At 36.7% G+C, this 18,296-nt stretch overlaps 1 protein-coding gene across 1 annotated transcript in view; it reads right to left on the bottom strand.

Annotated features, from left to right (window-relative positions):
* LOC124406272 (A disintegrin and metalloproteinase with thrombospondin motifs 7) overlaps window positions 1–18,296 on the bottom strand; it is a 55,720-nt gene that overhangs the window by 29,926 nt on the left and 7,498 nt on the right. The window contains exon 2 of the mRNA XM_046881627.1: window positions 14,144–14,347. Coding sequence (XP_046737583.1) covers window positions 14,144–14,216 — 73 coding nt within the window. The 5' untranslated portion in view covers window positions 14,217–14,347. The remainder of the gene's footprint in view (window positions 1–14,143; window positions 14,348–18,296) is intronic.

Consider the following 18,296-nt stretch of genomic DNA (forward strand, 5'->3'; position numbering starts at 1 on the left):
TAGATTGCTTGCGGTGGCGATGGAAGAATGGGAAGTAAAAATCCCTGGGCAGAATCCTATAAGCAAGTCAAACTGCGTTGGAAGAGATATTGCCACTCGAAAATAATCTTCATTTTTGCACGTTTTTGGTTCGAAAAGTGTTTCGTTACCGAGAGAAGACTGTGAAACGTAACTGATCGTGCGTCTAACTGCGCATGCGTGAGCCTGTCGAATTTTTTAGCAGGTTAGCCACCTCAGATTCCATCCATTGAACGCAGCTTATGGAGGTTATAGAGGTTATGTAGGTAATGAGAATTTTTATAAGCACATCTTAAGCAGTTAATGTAGTGATTTAGGAAAGCTTGGTGACGTTTTTGAGCGATCGTAGCATCGCAATTTCAATCCACAACTTCACGCGAGAGAGTTTCCGAATCTAATGCTCGGTTCCGAGTGAGTTGGCTGCTCTGCGCAGCTGACCAATAGATTTCGTTCATTTTGCGCATGCGCAGTCGGTCACTCAGCGTGCGAAGTCACCACGTTTTCTCCCACAAGTATGGATATATGTGTTTAGAAACGGTTGCATCGCGGTGTGAGAACTGATTTAACGTTTCCCTCGTATAGTTTATGACGAAAACACTTCACCTCGACGGAAGTACAGATTGAGGTGATTATCGTAGCATCACTTATGGCGGCTAGTCTGTAGGTACCTACTTGACAGAGTGGCTGAATGCTCAGTTTGACGGCGTGGACTTCTGATTCCCACAGTCGGGTATCATTCAAGAGTAACGTTTCTATCAGTGGACCGTTGTGTACAAATATATATAGTACATACGTATGTATATAGGTATACGGTGTACAGACAAGCATTAACAACCGACAGCAAGCGGGCAACAATCGATCGTATCTCGTTCTCCTGTCGTGTGGATCGACGTTCGACCATCAATTTGATACCGGCTTGGACTCCAAGAGCTCTTTGAAGATCCGATCGGCTCTCTTGCTGTCGAAATTCGGTCAGGAAAAAATTGCCACTACCCGATCACTCCCGTTCTGAACAGACTGTTTATTCAGGCACACAGATTCGTCAACGATGAGTAAACAAAAAAAAAAAAAAAACACTAGTAAGAAAGACCCAATTAAAGAACGAACACCTCAAGATGCTCAGTCATTCTAATGTGGAAATCATCAATTACCAAGAATTAAACCATGAGACCCATGATCGGATGATAAGTTTTCCAGCGAGAATATCAGTGAGAATAATTTTGATCAGGATTTTAACATATGATGAAAAATATCAAGTCTGTGATATTGAATTGGAATAATTGTTTCGGTTCTAATGTTTACCGAAAGATTGTTCTCTGCTGGACGTAATTGTCTGTGAAAAGATATCTTTTCATTATAATATAACGGTGATAAATTGCGAAATTTTCACACTCGAATACCCCGAAATGAATTGAGACGTGTGATCCGTCTACAAAACGCGAGAGACCTTTGGAAATTGGAATATTAACGCTGTTCGTCGTAGGATTTACACTGTCAATTCTGTTCAAACATTGACGAAGACGAGAGGTATATCAAGAAGGCACGGATTCACTGCTGATGAAAAAGAAATAATAAGGTGAAGAGGTGAAAAAGGAAGGTGAAGACGACAGGCTGATTAAAAATCTTCAAATGCTGACCGAACCGTTATCGACGAGACCAGAAGTTACCACAGAAACCAGTTTCACTCAGTGACTCATTGATGGTCTGACTCTAGCCGCTTGCTTCACGAAAAATGAAACCGAATTACCATATAAAGTTATTGAATTAAATCGTTAAGACTAAAAGTACCAACGCCTAGTGTCTTTAAAAATTATACAAATTATCAATACAATGAACAAAAAACTTCACATGGATAATTTTTTTACTTAGTCCTGACGTACTGGTCCCATAACCATTAAATTTCTCAAACTTTGAAACCGTTCAAACGTTAAATTTTTTCCAAAAATCGGTTTCATTGTTTTTGAAGATGCAAACTTGATTTCTCACGCATGAGTTTTTGGTTTCTGTAAAAGTCATTGCACAACAGTAAATTCATGCCAATTACTAACGATGACGAGTCACAAGCGACAATTTTGTTTGTCTGGAAAATTCGTGTCCATTTCTCTAAGCAACTTTTAAACTCAGGTAGATAGACTGACAACGAGGTTACTCGGGAAAGGATAAAGTCAAAAGTGACGATGTATGGGTGGAAAAGGCAAACAAGGAAAAGACTAACTTCCATTGAAAGGACATGAATCCACTCATTGTCTGGTCAAAGCGACCCAAAGTTGCCCAAAAAAATATTGGCACGTTTGTAAAAGCAGAATCGTCATTCCCTCAAAGTGTTCCGTAAAAATTGAGATAAACCGGTTCGAAAGGATGCTTTTTCGGCCGAGCTTTTGATCCTCACAAATGCGGAATCCCTTGGTGAAACCGTTGAGTTGAAAAATATATGAGAAAGTAGCTGCCTCGCTTTTAGTTCTCTATATATATAGTATCCAGAAATTTTAACGGTTTAGAATATTCAGAGAGAATTATCAACAGAGTTTCAGAACGCTGTTTAAAAAGCTCAAGAAAATAAGAAATTCTGTAACTATAAGGGAAGTTAAGTGTTTCCAGATGATCGATTAAAATCTTTTATAAGTTTTTCAATTCCAACTGTAAAAACTCTGGCAAACAATTTTTTGTTGCAAAACTTGGTGCGTGAAGTTAAATTTTTTTGAAAATTAACGATTTCAGAATCTTGGTAAAATTTTAACAGACCAAACTAAGTGTTTTTCAATTTTCTGATAAACACAAAAAGCAAAAGGCATTTCCCAGATGAATTTAGCCAACACGAATAAAGCATTATGTAGTCGCAAATGTCGCTCGTTGCTTTCAATCAATTAAACAAAGCGTGTCGCCACACCAGAAAGGCTAAATTACAGGGCAAAACGAATGAAGACATCAAGACACGAGGGATACGAGATTGTTTCCGTGAAGTTGCGTGCCACGCCTTATTTGCTGCACTTTCAAATGCCTTGCCGGTTGAGTAATTAGTAGCCTGATACATGTATAATTCCACGTGTAGTACGTACATACCTTGTATCAAATGCCTCTACCGATAAACCGAGACTCAAGTAGTTCGGACAAGCAGCTGGCTTTCTCACCTTTCGAATTGAACTTTGATTCGCAATTTAACAATCATATTGCGATACAAAATTTTGTTACTTGAGCTAATCGCCAAAATATAACGCAATTTTTCTAATACCAGTTTACTTTCCTCCTTTTTTTCTTCAAGTGTTTTGTTTTTCTTCTTTCTTTCTCTCGTTTTTCTTTTTTTTGCGAATGTCTGAATTGCCTGAATTTTATTTTAGATCTTCAAGCTGTAACGCTCTCGTAAACCAGGATGAATTAATTAGCCTTGTGACGTTAACTACCGGTGCGTATCTCTGGCCAATCTGTATTTCTTGGAAAAGACAAGCAATTAGTCGATTACACTATATACTGCTCGATAATTATTATCCATATTTTTTTTTTCTTTTTTTTTTTTTTTGCATGGACATGAGACGTGCTAACTAATTTTGTAGATTAATAAATTGTAGATCTTACAGTTTCCTGTGGTTAATAATATGGTCAGCGATTTTTTTTTCGAGTCAAATCTACGTCAAGTGTGGCAAGATTTGAAAATCCGATAACAAGAGTTACAAAATCGTTAGCAAGAGTTATAATATGCTTCGTTAGATCAACCAGAATTGATGTAGATGTGACTGAAAAAAAATCGATTACAATTTTTTCCATGTATTATTTATCTGATCTACACATTTTGTTAAGAATAAATCTTCGAAATTGCAGATCAGTATAAACTAGATTTCAAAAACAAACTTCGTTCGATCTTCTACGTTCTTTAAAGATTATACTGTGTTCAATTTATTTTCGGTCCATTTGTAACAACACTCGAGGAGAGGCTGAATCATTGCGGTAAGATTCGAATCCTCGGCAGAGAGTTGTAACGCAAAAAGTGAAAACCGAGGATATAAATCGTGTTCGAGATCCTGTGGAGAATATAAGCGCGATCGTGAGCATGTGTGAAAATATAAATCTCAACGTTAGCTGAGAGGGCTGCTTGAGAATTGTCAATTGAAGTATAGATATAATGATTTACGCAGGCTTAGGCATACATTTATCATTGATTGGTTTGATTGCGAGGTAAATGCCTGCTAAGCGTACCCCGAGCAACTCGCCACGCTGGTAGGCAAGTATAAGGTTGGTTGGCCTGTTCCTTGGTTGGTAGGCTTGAGTGTCCGCAGCGTGCAGTTACGGTCACGCTTCATCTGGTCAAGAAAAGTCGCCATGATCATAGGAAAAAAAAAAAAAAAAAAAAAAAAAATGGACGAGGGAACAAGAATCCACGTTACAATTAGGAAACGGTCTTGTAGTTTGAATTCTACTTCTCAATGACTCTTGGTTATGAATTTTGTTGACTTATTGTCAGAAGACGAATTTTTAAGTGGCCTACTTCAAGATGGTTGTGAGTAAAATCGTTTTATGCAAATTGAGAATGACTTTCAAGGAGTTGGCTTTGATTGAATGAGAGTATATTTTGTTTACAATTGTTTACTAAATTTTGGAAAGTTATAGAGTGTGATTTAGCGACTTTTCTCAAACATGCATCGTTACAGTAACGTTACTAACTTCATCTTCATACAAAGTTACAGGTTCGTAAAAATTCGATATTGTTTACTAATTTTTTTACGAGATATATAATATTTGTGAGCTGCAAAGATCGCTTGAAGTCACACGAAAATAGGAAATACTTGATTTGTCAACAAATGCTTGGATATGGATGCTTTTCAAACTAAATCATTTAAGATCTGATATGTTCGTTCCATTTCGCTTTACGATGGCTTACTTAGTTCGAAAGATTATTTTCCAATCAGTCCAAGACAGTCCAATCAATACCGCAATTCATTCATCATAATCAATATCGATTAGATGTTGTAAAGTTAAATATTTAACGATTTAAACATGACAAAAAAAAAGTGTATCGATCAACTTGTAGAAAACAGTCTTCTGAATAAAATTATCCATCATGGTTGCTGAATCCAATCCATTATCTCCAACATTTTCATCAATATTAAAACAATTGGAATCGAATCATCGATGTCTAAACTTCAGTCTTAATAACTCGAACATCTTAAAATTCTTCGCTTTTAAAAACCATCTTCACAGCTTACGAATCCAATACTGTAATCAATACTCGATTTACGACCATCTTGCATGAAAATGAGTCAAAGGCATCAATCTTAAGCGAACCAACCATCTCACTTGACCCTTTATTATCAGACTCTTAGCGTTTCGTCAAAAGATAATTAGAATTAAATTGCGAATCGCGGGTAGAAGAAAAGATGCAGCTTCAACTCCAGATGGTTAGTCCTTAAAATTCGTCCTCGAGACTATCTCCTATCATTTCTCGTTCAGCCGGCTTTCTTTTTCTGCGTCTCCTCCTCCTCACCAACTCGCACTTCGTCTCTTTTATCATTATCTCTTTTTCATCTCTCTCTCTCTTTTTCTCTCTCTCTCTCTCGTCGTTCACCGATATTATATGTGCGGGCGGACAAGCCGAAGACACCGATCTTGTGTGAGGACTTGTGACCAGCCACGTGGGACGCGAGGGTCGATAGGTAATGAGTGGTCAAGCCCACGCACGAAAATTTCTTTTCCAACAGATCCACCCATTCATGCTCTGCCCTCGGTCCACAATTCCACAACCTGCAGTCCTTCACTCCGTTTTCTTTCCTCCGGCGTCCTACGATGTTTCACCAACTTGAAAACACCGTCATTCGTCATTCGGTCAAGGGTCACACCTCTTGGATTCCAACCAACCACTTATACGTCGAATCTCATCAGTGGTCATTAACATATTTCACTGTTGAGGTAAAAATTTTCATAGATAAACGCACTGATTGATGCTTCGAAGACTGTGGAACGAGCTTTTGAAAGCACAAACGTGGAAACAGGTCTGGTAAAAAAGTTGATAGAAAATGGTTCAATGTGGCTTCCATTTCAATAGAATGAATTCTGATGTACTAGAGAAATTCGTGGCTGCTGTTCAAAAGGTAGATATTAATTTTTGAACTTCAATTACACAAATACAATAACTGATTCCATTCAAAAATGAAGGAAGACTCAAAAGAGTCTGAAGTAAGTTTAAGACCATCTGGAGCTCACAAGCTTGCACTTATTGGATTAAAAGTCTTGATCTTCTATCAGAAATCCGACCAAGTCAAACAGCCACCAGAAAAAATGTAGGTATCAAGTATAAAACTTGAAATGAACTTTGATGACCACGATTTTCATTTGTCAGAAAATGCTAGCCTGGGGTGTTTGAACAATTAGTAGAGAAGCAATTTTCAAGGAGGAGATAATCAAGGTTTCGAGAGGTTCGATTGAAAGCAACGACAGGATGGAAATACGTCTGTAAATAAACAGCCGCAGGCGTTATTTACTCATACATATATCCCCGTTAGAAATAAAATAAGATAGAAAAGTTAGCGCGGTGACAACTAGCTCACCTTGACAGTTGGATCCACGTCGATCGGCCTGAGTTGAGCCAAAATTTAACCGAGAGTTCAGACCGCAAATATTATAATGTTTTTCAAGGTACAGTTTAATACAGCGATCGAGAGCTGACAGCCAATACCAAGCAACGTTTGGATCGATTCTATCGATCACCAGACACCGTGAGGTCATCCATTCCTGCATGATCCGTGCCTCAGTCACGCGGATGTTATATTATATTTCTGCACAATTATCGACAGTCATTGCGAATTACTCATTGAATAATTAGGTCTGCATTGAAACGATGATTGGCCTCCTTCTCGTTATATACGCTTCTGGCAGCTCAGCTCTTATATTTCTTGGCTTCTGGCCATAAAGCTGTGCGATTTCCTGTTGCTTCTTGATCGTATCAAACTGATGCTCTTTTTCATCTTTAAATTACGTTGGTGTGTATCGAACTGTGGTTGATGTGATTTTTTCAATTTTCAATGTCATCAATGATCGTTTTGAGTAATTGTCTAAAACGTATTAAGAAATGATTTTTTTAAAAATCAAATTAGCTTTGCTAAAATTCACATCAGCAGGTTTTTTAGACAGACTCGAATGGTTGCATAATCGAACTTTTTTTTTAATTAGACCTCTTGTCGAACTTTTGCGTTAGATTCAAAATTTGGAAAATGGACAGCTTGACTGAGGACGAGAGGAATTGAAATCCAGAAAATATAACTTGCATTTGATCAATTACACATAAATCGTTATTACAGATGATTTGTTTTATACTTGAAGACAGTTCGATGCTTCTTAAAAGTTTGTCTTTGCCTTTCGATTTATCAAATTTCTTGAATATTGCTAAAAAAAAATCTCAGCACTCTGAACCAGTTAAGATGAACTTTTGTCCCTTCCATAATTCAAAAGATTGATTGCAATTACAGAACAGAATCGTACTTGTCCTAATATTTTGGAATAGATGCAAATCCATATAACCGATGATCGACAATCGATAAAGCTGCGAATTTCTTGTATAAGAAAAGTTTCTCTGTTCGAAAAAAAATTTTCAAAATTCATAAAAGTGTCCTAATCAATCTTCTGATTTCAAGAAACCAAAAAACTAACAGAGGCTATAGTTTGATGGATATCAGCCTGTTCTAAAAAGGTTAGAAAGAAATCGAAGGATGACTCGAGGCCAAAAGTTGTATCGTGTTTGATAAAAGCCAGGCATCGCGACGCGACGCATAGACAGGCCTGTGATTCAGCGATAGGAAAGAAGTGATTACGCGTCGTGTGACCGATGTAGTTTCAACCATAATGATCCTCCTCCTCCTCCTCCTCCTCTTCCTCTTCCTTCTTCTTTTTTCCATACAAGCAGACATTTTTTTCTCCTTCTCCTGGCTCTAAATTAATGTCGAGAGTACGACGAGCATCAGACAAGTTGATAGTTCCTGGAAATTCTCTCGTTTCCAGAAGCCTCCACCAAATAATTCTCCGTTCTCTCTTTTTCTCTTTCTCTTTCTCTTTCTCTCCTCGTTCACCATGGTGCCATGAAACGCAGTTGACGAAAGATCGTGTCTCTGATCAAAGCTTCCGATATTCAAAGGACACGGCTGTTAAACCAGGCGGTGATTTTTACTCGTTTACTTGTTTATTTATTTATTTTTTTCACGTCCGTTTCTTTTATTTATTTATTTTTCTTTAAATTTCTGTTCTTTCTGTTTTTTTCTTCTTCTTCTTCTTCTTCTTCTTCTTATTTCCAAGGCGAATTATACGAGGCGTCGCCTTTATCGCTAATGTATTCAGCCGCGTTATTCGGACCCCGCGAGTGGGCCCCGGGCCCCCCGAAGAAGATGCGACGGGTCCATTGACAGGGGCCTACGCACTCCGAGGAGTATGCATTATTTATTACATGGCACCTACGCGCCTCGCGCAGCCATTCACAACTGGGACCGATGCTCGTCAAACGGCCGGCATGAATGGGCCTGTCGTTTTCTCCGTTGGGCCCGCGGGCCCTGGGCCAGCGTGTAAACTACGAACCCTGAACCCTGCCCCGGAATTTCTTACTTCACGAGGCCTGGCGCCAAGTAATGAGCCGCGTCGCGTGGGCTGATGGGTAATTATGGAAGCGGCACTCGAATGCAGCCGCGACCGTACAAACAAGGACATTTCTTTTACACCGGAAACGACGTACCGCTTCGAGGCTGTACGGAGAAAAAAAATGGAATGTGTGAAGACTACTCGATGGATGACTAAAGTAGACGGAAGGATTTTACGTGTTAGTTTTTATCAACGGAGGTCAAAAAGTTTTGTGACCATGTGATGGAAGCCAATTTTCAAAATCGGGAAAATTTACGTCACAGAATTTGGAAATTATAACAGACGATTAGACAGGGTTGAGAAAATGTGGAATATAAAATCGTCGTGATATAAAAAGTGAAAAGTTAACGGCATTTTGGCCTTTTGAGATTTTGGCTTTTTCCTACATTTTAGCTTTCTGAATTTTTAGTTTAGTGTTATATTTAGAATTTTTACACTTTATCAAAGTTCGAAATTTATATTTGTTTTACTGACAAACAAAGAATAACGTTGAGGAATCGAAATTAGTCTGCCATTTTGCGTAACCTGATTAGTGCCATTAAATGTTGCAGAAAATAGCACGGTTTTCAAAGTATCTTTGTACTTCTGATTCCGTTTTATGATACTTGATTGCAGAAACACAATAATGTTCGTGTTATTCAATCTCCAGAAGGATTGAGGGATTGATGTTAGTAGCAAGAAAGTAACAAGACATCAAAGTCTATAATCACTATCTTCCAACTTCAGAAGCACTTCAGAAAGAGTCAAGTTTAGAAAATATGAGCATGCTTAACGTACATTTTCTGCTTTACTGGAGTTCACTGAATTTTTCAGACAATCCTTACCCAAGAAAACTTTAACATTTCTCGTCTCACTAAATTCGCGGAGATGAATTTCATGAATGTTTTCGAATCACGTTATTTGACTGCGCAGCCCCGTAAATATTGAAGAATTTTCATAGAACCATGCAACACTGTGTTTCAACCAAATATATACCGAAAAAGATTATTAGATAAAATCACATCAAGTTTACTAAGCAGTTAGACTGTTAAAGTAAATTGCAATAAATTGCACCATTCCAATTCACTCGCTTCAGAAAACTTTTGATCATTTACTACTATTTTCCGTCTGCCTTTATCGATTATCTACCGATGCTTTTACCGCGTGTCAATATAAACTTGGGTTGAAATCGGATTAGAAAACCGACTCCAATATAAACAAACTCGATTAACCGACTGCTCGTAGTTTTTATATGAATAATAGATTTAAAGTATCTGATTTCGACTAGATTTCTAGCAGTTTTTGAACTTCGAATCGTTGTTAATTCGCTCTAATTTCATTTTTTATGAGCTGGAAATAGAACGCGATGCTAATTCAGCGCATTCTTTTCCGTTGAACAAAGAGTACTAGAAACAGTTTATTTCATTGTCTTATGAAACCGAGGTAATAGAACTAAGTGTAGCTAGTTTTGTTCAATTTTTTAACGCACCAGTTAGTCGTAGGTTTTTCTGTAATGATTATTGCTTTAGTGTCTCTGCTAAGTATAATGCAGTTAACCTCGAAAGAGGAAAAATCGAGTTAATGAGACTCGAGATATGAAAACGCGTCAATTGTTTTACGCCGCAAGCCCTGTGCGAAGTAACGTCGACATTCAGAGTGAATTGCTAACGATTAAATGGCTTAATGCGCATGCGCTAAAATTCGAGAACAGAAGCAGTTGTTTTGACAGGGTGACCAACATTCAAAGATTCAGATGACAGGTCACCGCGATGTTTGTAACCTCAAAAATGTTGGTCACCCTGACAAAACAACTGCTTCTGTTCTCGAATTTTAGCTCATGCGCATTAAACCATTTAGTCGTTAGTAATGTAAATGGTTTCATGCGCATGCGCTAAGATTTGAGAGCAAGAGCAGTTGTTTTGACAGGGCAACCAACACTCAAAGATTCAGATGAAAAGTCACCGTAATGTTTGTAACCTCAAAAATATTGGTCACCCTGATAAAACAACTGCAATTCACTCTGTATTTAACGTAAAAGTGAATTCCTAACGACTACACGTTCGCAATGTAATGCGCACGCGCTACACCAAAAGCAGCTGTTCGCCAGGGCGTCCAACCGTCATAAATTGAGTCCACATCCGGATAAAAACACGCATTTACACCAAAAATACAGCAATAGTTGCAAAGCATTGCTAGTAATATTCAAACAAGGCATGTCCTGAATCGCTATCAAAATTCAAGCAAAATCATTCCAAGCAAACGGTATCAGGAAAATATCTGCTAAATGCAAGCAAGTCTCGTCAGGTAGGTGAAAAAAACAAACAATTATTATTGTTGCACGTTTCCTGTTGAAAGAATAAATCCGTGAAAATTTTGGGTAAGAACAAACGAAGAAGACTTTTTGCACGCGATGTAAATAACCTAAAAAATCTTGACAGTTGTGCTCAAGACTGATAAGAGTCGATTATTTTTAGGTTAAAGACGATTGGTTACCCTGGCAAACAGCTGCTCTCGGATTTCGGCGCGTGCGCATGAAATTCTAGCAGACGGTGGAGCATGCAGTCGTTAGGAATTCACTCTGTACTTGTATGTATGTACACATACGTGTGTAATATCTTTATGTAGGCACGAGGACGGTGATTACCCGTAGCCGGTGGACAAATTATCCATACCTGCACTTACCGGGGCGAGTAGTTAAGGCAATATAATGTGATGTTGGGTAAACTGCCTCGACGGAGCAATTTTCTCTGATTACGATAATTGGCTCCAACTAGACGCTAATTTCGTAACATCTGGCGTCTCCGTGCGGACGGACACAAACAGAAATCGGCCATCCACAGCGCAGGGGAAAAGCTCACATCTTCACGGTTCGACAATAGAACCTTCCTTGCTGATGTTTGAGGGTTGGCAATGGTCTTGCCCATGGAATAAATGAATGCTCAATAACCAAGAGCGGTTTCGTGTTCAATTCTAGAGAACAGCTGTAGCGTGTATATGTATGATCGCTGGTACAAATATGAATAACGAATGCAGTGATTATACGAACGGCGAAAACAAGCCTTCGACATTTAAATGTATCGTACAATGTGGCTGAAATTCAGATTCAGATTCAGATTCAGATTCAGAATACAGATCTTCATTAGTCATGATATATATGCAAATATCAACTGAGTCTTGCAGTAAAAGATAATGAGGATTTAGCCTTTTCGTATACAAACGCATCTGGATAATTAAAAATATGACGATAAAATTAAGAAATTAATTTATACACTTGGAAGAAAGAATTTTTTATGCAGAAAAAAAAGTCTTCCGTATAATAAATAAAACGTATGCTGTTGCTGTGAATCTAATTTCTTACTCAAACTATACAAAGTATTTGGTAAGTTTGAATAAAATTTATTACCCCGAGCAACGTGAGCTTATTTTCACTTTCCTCAGAAAAAAAAAAAATTTTTGCCCTAAGAAAATTGTTGTTTTTAGTGAAAGATTTTCATTGAGAAGAAAATTTTCAATGAATTGCAATTATTAAATAAACTATTAACCGAGTATTAGATTCAGATTTGAGATATTTCAGAAAACAATTGATTTCGTCTTTACACCGTAAAAAAAAAGAAACATAAAAATATGAATCTATCAAAGATGATTGTCAAAGATAAAATTATTCTTTTTCGCAAAAAGTGTATCAGCTGCTTGCGTACTTCTTTAAACACCGATTATCCGATCATCGCGTGGACGTTTCATGAATTATTCATCGATTCGATGACGATGGTTTTCGCGATGATAATTACCCGATACGTTGCACAAAATCAAACCGCGCATTTGTATTCAGACGGACAACTCGCTATCTCTGTCTATTTACCGCTATCGGAAATGAATCGATGACCAATCGCTAATTTATAATATTTTTGCGACGCGGATGAACCGTGCCTTCAGGTTCTCAAATATCATGGGCACGTCATCACTGACTGGTCCACGTGATTAGAAGTCGAATCGCATGTAAATAATACGCGGAAATTTATTTTGCAAAAAAAAACAACAACAAAAAACAATAAATAAACAATAAAAAAAAAAAAAATAAAAAAAACAGGCCTGCTTTTTATCGTTTTCAAACGTCTTCGCAAATTCGAACGTGAGATTGTGGGTTCAACTTACACTCAAGAGTTCCGTGTTTTCTAAAATAAAGAAACTTTTCAGCTGGACCGTTTTTCGCGGAGTTTATATGTACAAGTTAATCGAATCTCAGATATTAATTGCGCCGTTACTCGGTGCGATTAGTTTGATTAATTGGCTCAATTTCATTCTGATTAATCGCGATTGGCGATTAAAGTGGATCTCGCAAACTCGGCCAAATCTCATAATGAAGGATAATCCTTTGTGAAAGTCTGTCAGATGATTATGGCTCGGTATAATTGCCAGTTTCTTATCGCCACTGGCACGTTGCAATTAAGCATATGCTTCTGAGGGGAGATTTTGGTGAAATTTTCGACGAAAATCGGATTCTTAATTTTTGTACGATTTAAAAAAATTGTAAGTATAAAAAAATCCTTCCGAAAATATTTATATGGGGTCTTCCACGCTAACTCGAACATTTCATGGTTTCTTCTAACATTCTACTCGGTAAAATGCATGACCAGAATTTTTTTCAAATTTTTTTGTACAACCGTTCATTTTTTATAAATATTTTAAATCGATTGCGAATACCCATTTTGGAAAATCTGAAAAAATTCTCAAAAATCTAGTGAACGACACAAAACACCCCCACATCAGGGAAAACGTGGACTGAATTGTTTTTCTATTTTTTTATCACCTTGTTCGGAATTTTGAAATTTTTAAACCCAAAATTATCTTTACTAACTACAATGGCGCATCATCGAACTGGTGAAACCGAACATTTACAAGTAAATTGACCCTTATTTGACGCTTAAGATTCAATCCTATGTTAATTTTGGGTTTCAGAATTTGAAAATTCCGAATTAGGTGATAGAAAAACAAAAAAAAAAAAAAACAGAAAAAAATTCAGCCCAGGTTTTCCTTAACGGGGGTTGTTTTGTGTCATTAACTGGGTTTTGAGGTTTTCAAATTTGAAAAAATGTGCATTCGCAATTGACTTCAAATATTAGAAAAAAATAAACGGTTGAATAAAAAAATTTTGGTCGCGTTTTTTACCGAGTAGAATGTTAGAAAAAAATATGAAATTATTTTGAGATGATCGGGGTTTAACGCTGGTCGAGTTGGCGTGGAATACTCTATATGTATTGATAAAAAGTATCAACTTTCTGGGTTGAAAATGCATACGCAAGGAAATTTTTCAAAAAAATTCTTTTTCTTTCCGCATCGCTGTGAAAAATTTCTCGCGCATAAGCTTTTATCGCAGAAGGTTGAAACTTTGTTTCGAGATTTATACTATCAAAATCTACAAATCGGTGGAAAAATTTTTTTTAAACGACTTCTAGAAAAGATTTTAGAAATTTCATTTCATTTTTGCACTACGGAATTTTCGATGGGGTGAAAATGCGGAGCAAAAAAATAAATCACTTACCTCTTACAGCTGGTTCGTTGATCCGAACTGCAGCTTGTGCGAGAACAGCTTGCAGGATTAGTAGAATCCACATTTTTGATGAGATTGATTATCGCTTCGGTTTTTTCCCCCTTTTGCTCAAGCCCAAAAATAGCGGATGCCTTTTCTCACTGATTTAGAAGATGATTTATTTTACTCACGATCATTACAATCGTTTGGTTTTTTCTGAAACAGAATTGAAAACGTTAACGTAGCGATTAACGCATTTTTAAATAACACGATGACAAGCAATGGCATGGGTTAAAAAAAAAATATACGCAAGAGCTGTTCTAAATACTGAAACAAAAAATGTTTTTCAAAATGTTCAAAAACTGGTTGAACATCATTTCTGACTTTTGTCGGATGTTGTGCAAACAATCAAAATGAAATTTTAATACAAACTCTCTGTACAAAGACGGTTGAACTAAATTTCTTTGATTCAATTACTTCGATTTGAATGAATTAGTTATTGAAATATGCGTTTCGCGTCAATTGAATTTGTTTCGTTCTTCATAGGCAGCTTTCATTATTACGAACAGAACAAAATAACAAAAGTTTTATAATTCTCAGTGAGCAAGTTTTCCTCTAGAAGTGTGCCTCTCTAGGTTATTCTTATTTCACAGAATTGGTGCCTAAATTTATCATGTTTAAAAAGTTTTTGAAACACTTTTCAGGCGTTGAATTCTAATTTAAAAATCACGCTTTGTGGGCTCCAGAAATTTTTTACTTTTTTCAATAATAAGCCATATTTTCAGTATTTTCAGCCTTCTCCCAAAGCAGTGACGAAAGTACAGGTATGTTCTAGTCATTTCAAATACTCGATTGGCTAAAATTATACATTTCAAACGAATCGTAGGTCAAAAAATTTCTTCGGAATTTCAAGTGCATTCCACCACATTTTAATTAACATCAAAAATGAAAACAAGCTTTTCAACATTCACATTTCGCAGTTAGTTTTACGCATACCTCGATCATAAATCTGTGCCCAATTATTTTCGGCGATATTCAATAATCCGATATAACAAATGATCGAGTAAAACACCTAAAAAATGGCAAAATTTTTTTGAATTTTGTGTGCATTTAACACCGTTTAGGTCTCAGTTTCGAGATTTCTCTCGCATTTATTTCACTCTTTTCTTCCTCATTCACTCTGAAAATCTGATGCGAAAACAGTCGGTTTTGTTTTTCATCGAATTAGTTTTCCTGACGCTTCTCTGTCAGCCGCAACATATTGACTGCAAGCCTCTCACTTTCCGCATCAGCCAATCAACGCGCGAATAAAAGTGTATAAAAATCGGATCGCGGAATCGGTAGAATTTTTCGAGATTCGATTGGTCATCAACTTTCCACTATATAACGCATACCGACTGCGAGAGGCAATTGATTTGCATAAATGGCGGCAAACACTGCGTTCTAATTCGCTTCGTTAGGCACAGGTGATCTCAATCTCGTAGAGGGGAGGAGAAATCAGTACGCAGATGAACTCGCGTCCAATCAGATCTCCGAGCTGTTAGAGGGGACGAGAATACTTGAATTGATCGCTTATACTCGCGTAGCGGCGATACATGGACGTAAATATAACAGCTTCTCAGAAATCTGAATGGAGTACATCGATACCATAATTATTATTATTTTTTCTTTTGCGAATTCATATAAATAAACCGAAACATTCTTCTCCCCGTCAAAATGTTCGAATTATATTTTCGCGTAATTAAGGGTACACGGTACTCCTACCCTTACCGACCGAGCAAACTCACCGTTTTCTTCCTATATTAAGTAAACAAACAAACGGAAAGGGTTCAATTTTTACGGGGCGTCGTTCTTTTGTAACGGAATTCAGGAAAGTTACTATTATCTTAAAAATTGTCATAAAAATTTGTGCTTTTTCACACTTGTTACTGCTCACACATTTCAGGAGCTAAAAAGTGCATAGCTAAGATGAAAATGAGGAGTAAAAGGAGCCCGAGATGCAATTGCGAAATTTGAATCTTTTCCGTTCGTTTGTTTATTCAATGTAGGAAGAAAAAGAGTGAGTTTGCTCGGTCGGTAAGGTAGGAGAACTAAATGATTTTGAATCTGTTTCCGACAACACCTGTTTCGAGGATTAATGAAGACGTACAAACGTTACTTTGATTGTAGTTAATAACGTGATTCTTCGTGGAGGTTAGTTGTCAAAAATTTGATGCTTTTTAATAATTTTGGTACGAGATCGTCGCACATCGAAAGTAGAAAAATAGAAAATACTCAGATATTCGTGATCTGTTTAAAATCGTTTTAAAATTGTTCAAAATCTAGCAGATTCGTACGATTTCACTCTATGATGGCTGATTTTATTCAGAAGTCTGTATAATAATATTTCTTGATCGTAATTAATATCAATGTTAGATTGTACAATTAAGTACTCAGCTTTACTACTTAGCCATTGTAGATTGAATTCGAATGCATCGGCAAGATGTTTCATAATTTTTATGCGATTTGAAGCAAGTCATGGATCCTACGCCTTTATTTATAAATTTCGTATTTTCTGTATTTTAGGTTTTTAAAGAGATTCTAGTAATGAATGAATAAAAAATATCGAGTTTTATCCATCGAATAAAAAATTTTCACAATTGTTCGTGACCTTGTGTCACTCAAACTTATAAAAAATTTGTTGCATTCGGTAGGAAAACCTTACAGGTTGCCTCATTAATAGAGAACGAATCGTTTTTCCTGAAGACTGAAATTCCCTAGTCCTTTAATTTTTCATATTTTCCAGTAAAAAAATTTTACATTTTCGTTGCTGTATTTAGAGGAAAATTGAATAATCATTTATTATGTTAATTTTTCAAATTTCCACAAATTTTTATGTACCCAACTTTTTACTATTTACTGCCTTTTACTTTATTAGCCAATTTCCAATATTTACTCCCTCATCAAAAAAAAACCTGAAAAAAATTTTCTGCATTAACAAGAAATAAAAAATTTCAGCTTTTGTAATCAACCGACATGTTTAACCCAGCATTATAAGAAGTTACAGTGACACTGACCAGTCGCTTGTACCATATTTTCTTGTAATTTCAACAATATTCGAACCGTTATCACGGCGAAACACATTTTACTATGATTCTTTATTTATTTAGGCTCGCCGAGACTTCGGCGAAATTTTCTTTAAATATGAAAAAACAAACATTTAGTTAGTACAGATAATGACTGAGAATACTCGAATCGATTAATACTTGCAATATTTTTTTGTCGATAATAATAAACGCGTTGACAAAATATTTCACAATTTTACAATGAGGGTCAGTGCGAGAGGAAAGTTTTGCAAAAAGGTTGGTAAAATATTCGCAATTAGTTTCAAATCGTTTCACTTATAAATCTCAAATTTTGACGAAATTCTGATATCAAGATTCTCAGCAGGTAGTAAAAATTTCAGAAATATTCATCATTCGAAGATACGAAAGGTTTGAATTTCATCGAAGTCTACCCCAACTAACGATAACAATGTACGTAGTAATGAAATTTTTGCTCCAATGCAGGTACGAAGTTTATTTAAGTAAGTTAAGGATCAGATACTCGGAGGCGGGGTTGAAATTCCGCATTTGAAAAGTTTCGAGATCACCAAATCTCGATAATCTTGATCATGAAACTCAAATTGGAGAAATCTAACTTTGACAATACATCCCAACGTCATAAAATCCGGAGTAGACCAGATGGTGCATTGAAACGATCTCTAATTGCGCGAAGCTGAGCACGTGGGTCTATCATTCGCGTAGATCATTCGACCGCAAGATCCAGATAATTCAAGGCGTATACAACGAGTGGGCGGCGAAACGCTGCTACCTGTTGTTCGCCTTCCGTTCCAGCCACCTGAATATTCTTTGTCTCAATAATTACTGTCATGGCTGACAGATACGAGCAAGATTTTCGTAATAACTGGGCAATCGATCGGATCGGATCGGATTTCCGTTCGTTAACATCGATTTAGAATTGTTTCTATTACGTTCTATACCTTGCCATGTGATTTTCGTTGATTTTTAATGATTTGCGAGCGTTCCGAGGCATTTAACTAATGAAAATAAGCTGCAAGGAAATAATTAGAATTCAATGAAAATTACAATCAACGAAAGTCCAATAATGACGAGACAGAAATCAA

This window comes from Diprion similis, chromosome 5 (assembly GCF_021155765.1).
Source record: "Diprion similis isolate iyDipSimi1 chromosome 5, iyDipSimi1.1, whole genome shotgun sequence".
Taxonomy (NCBI): Eukaryota; Metazoa; Arthropoda; class Insecta; order Hymenoptera; family Diprionidae; genus Diprion; species Diprion similis.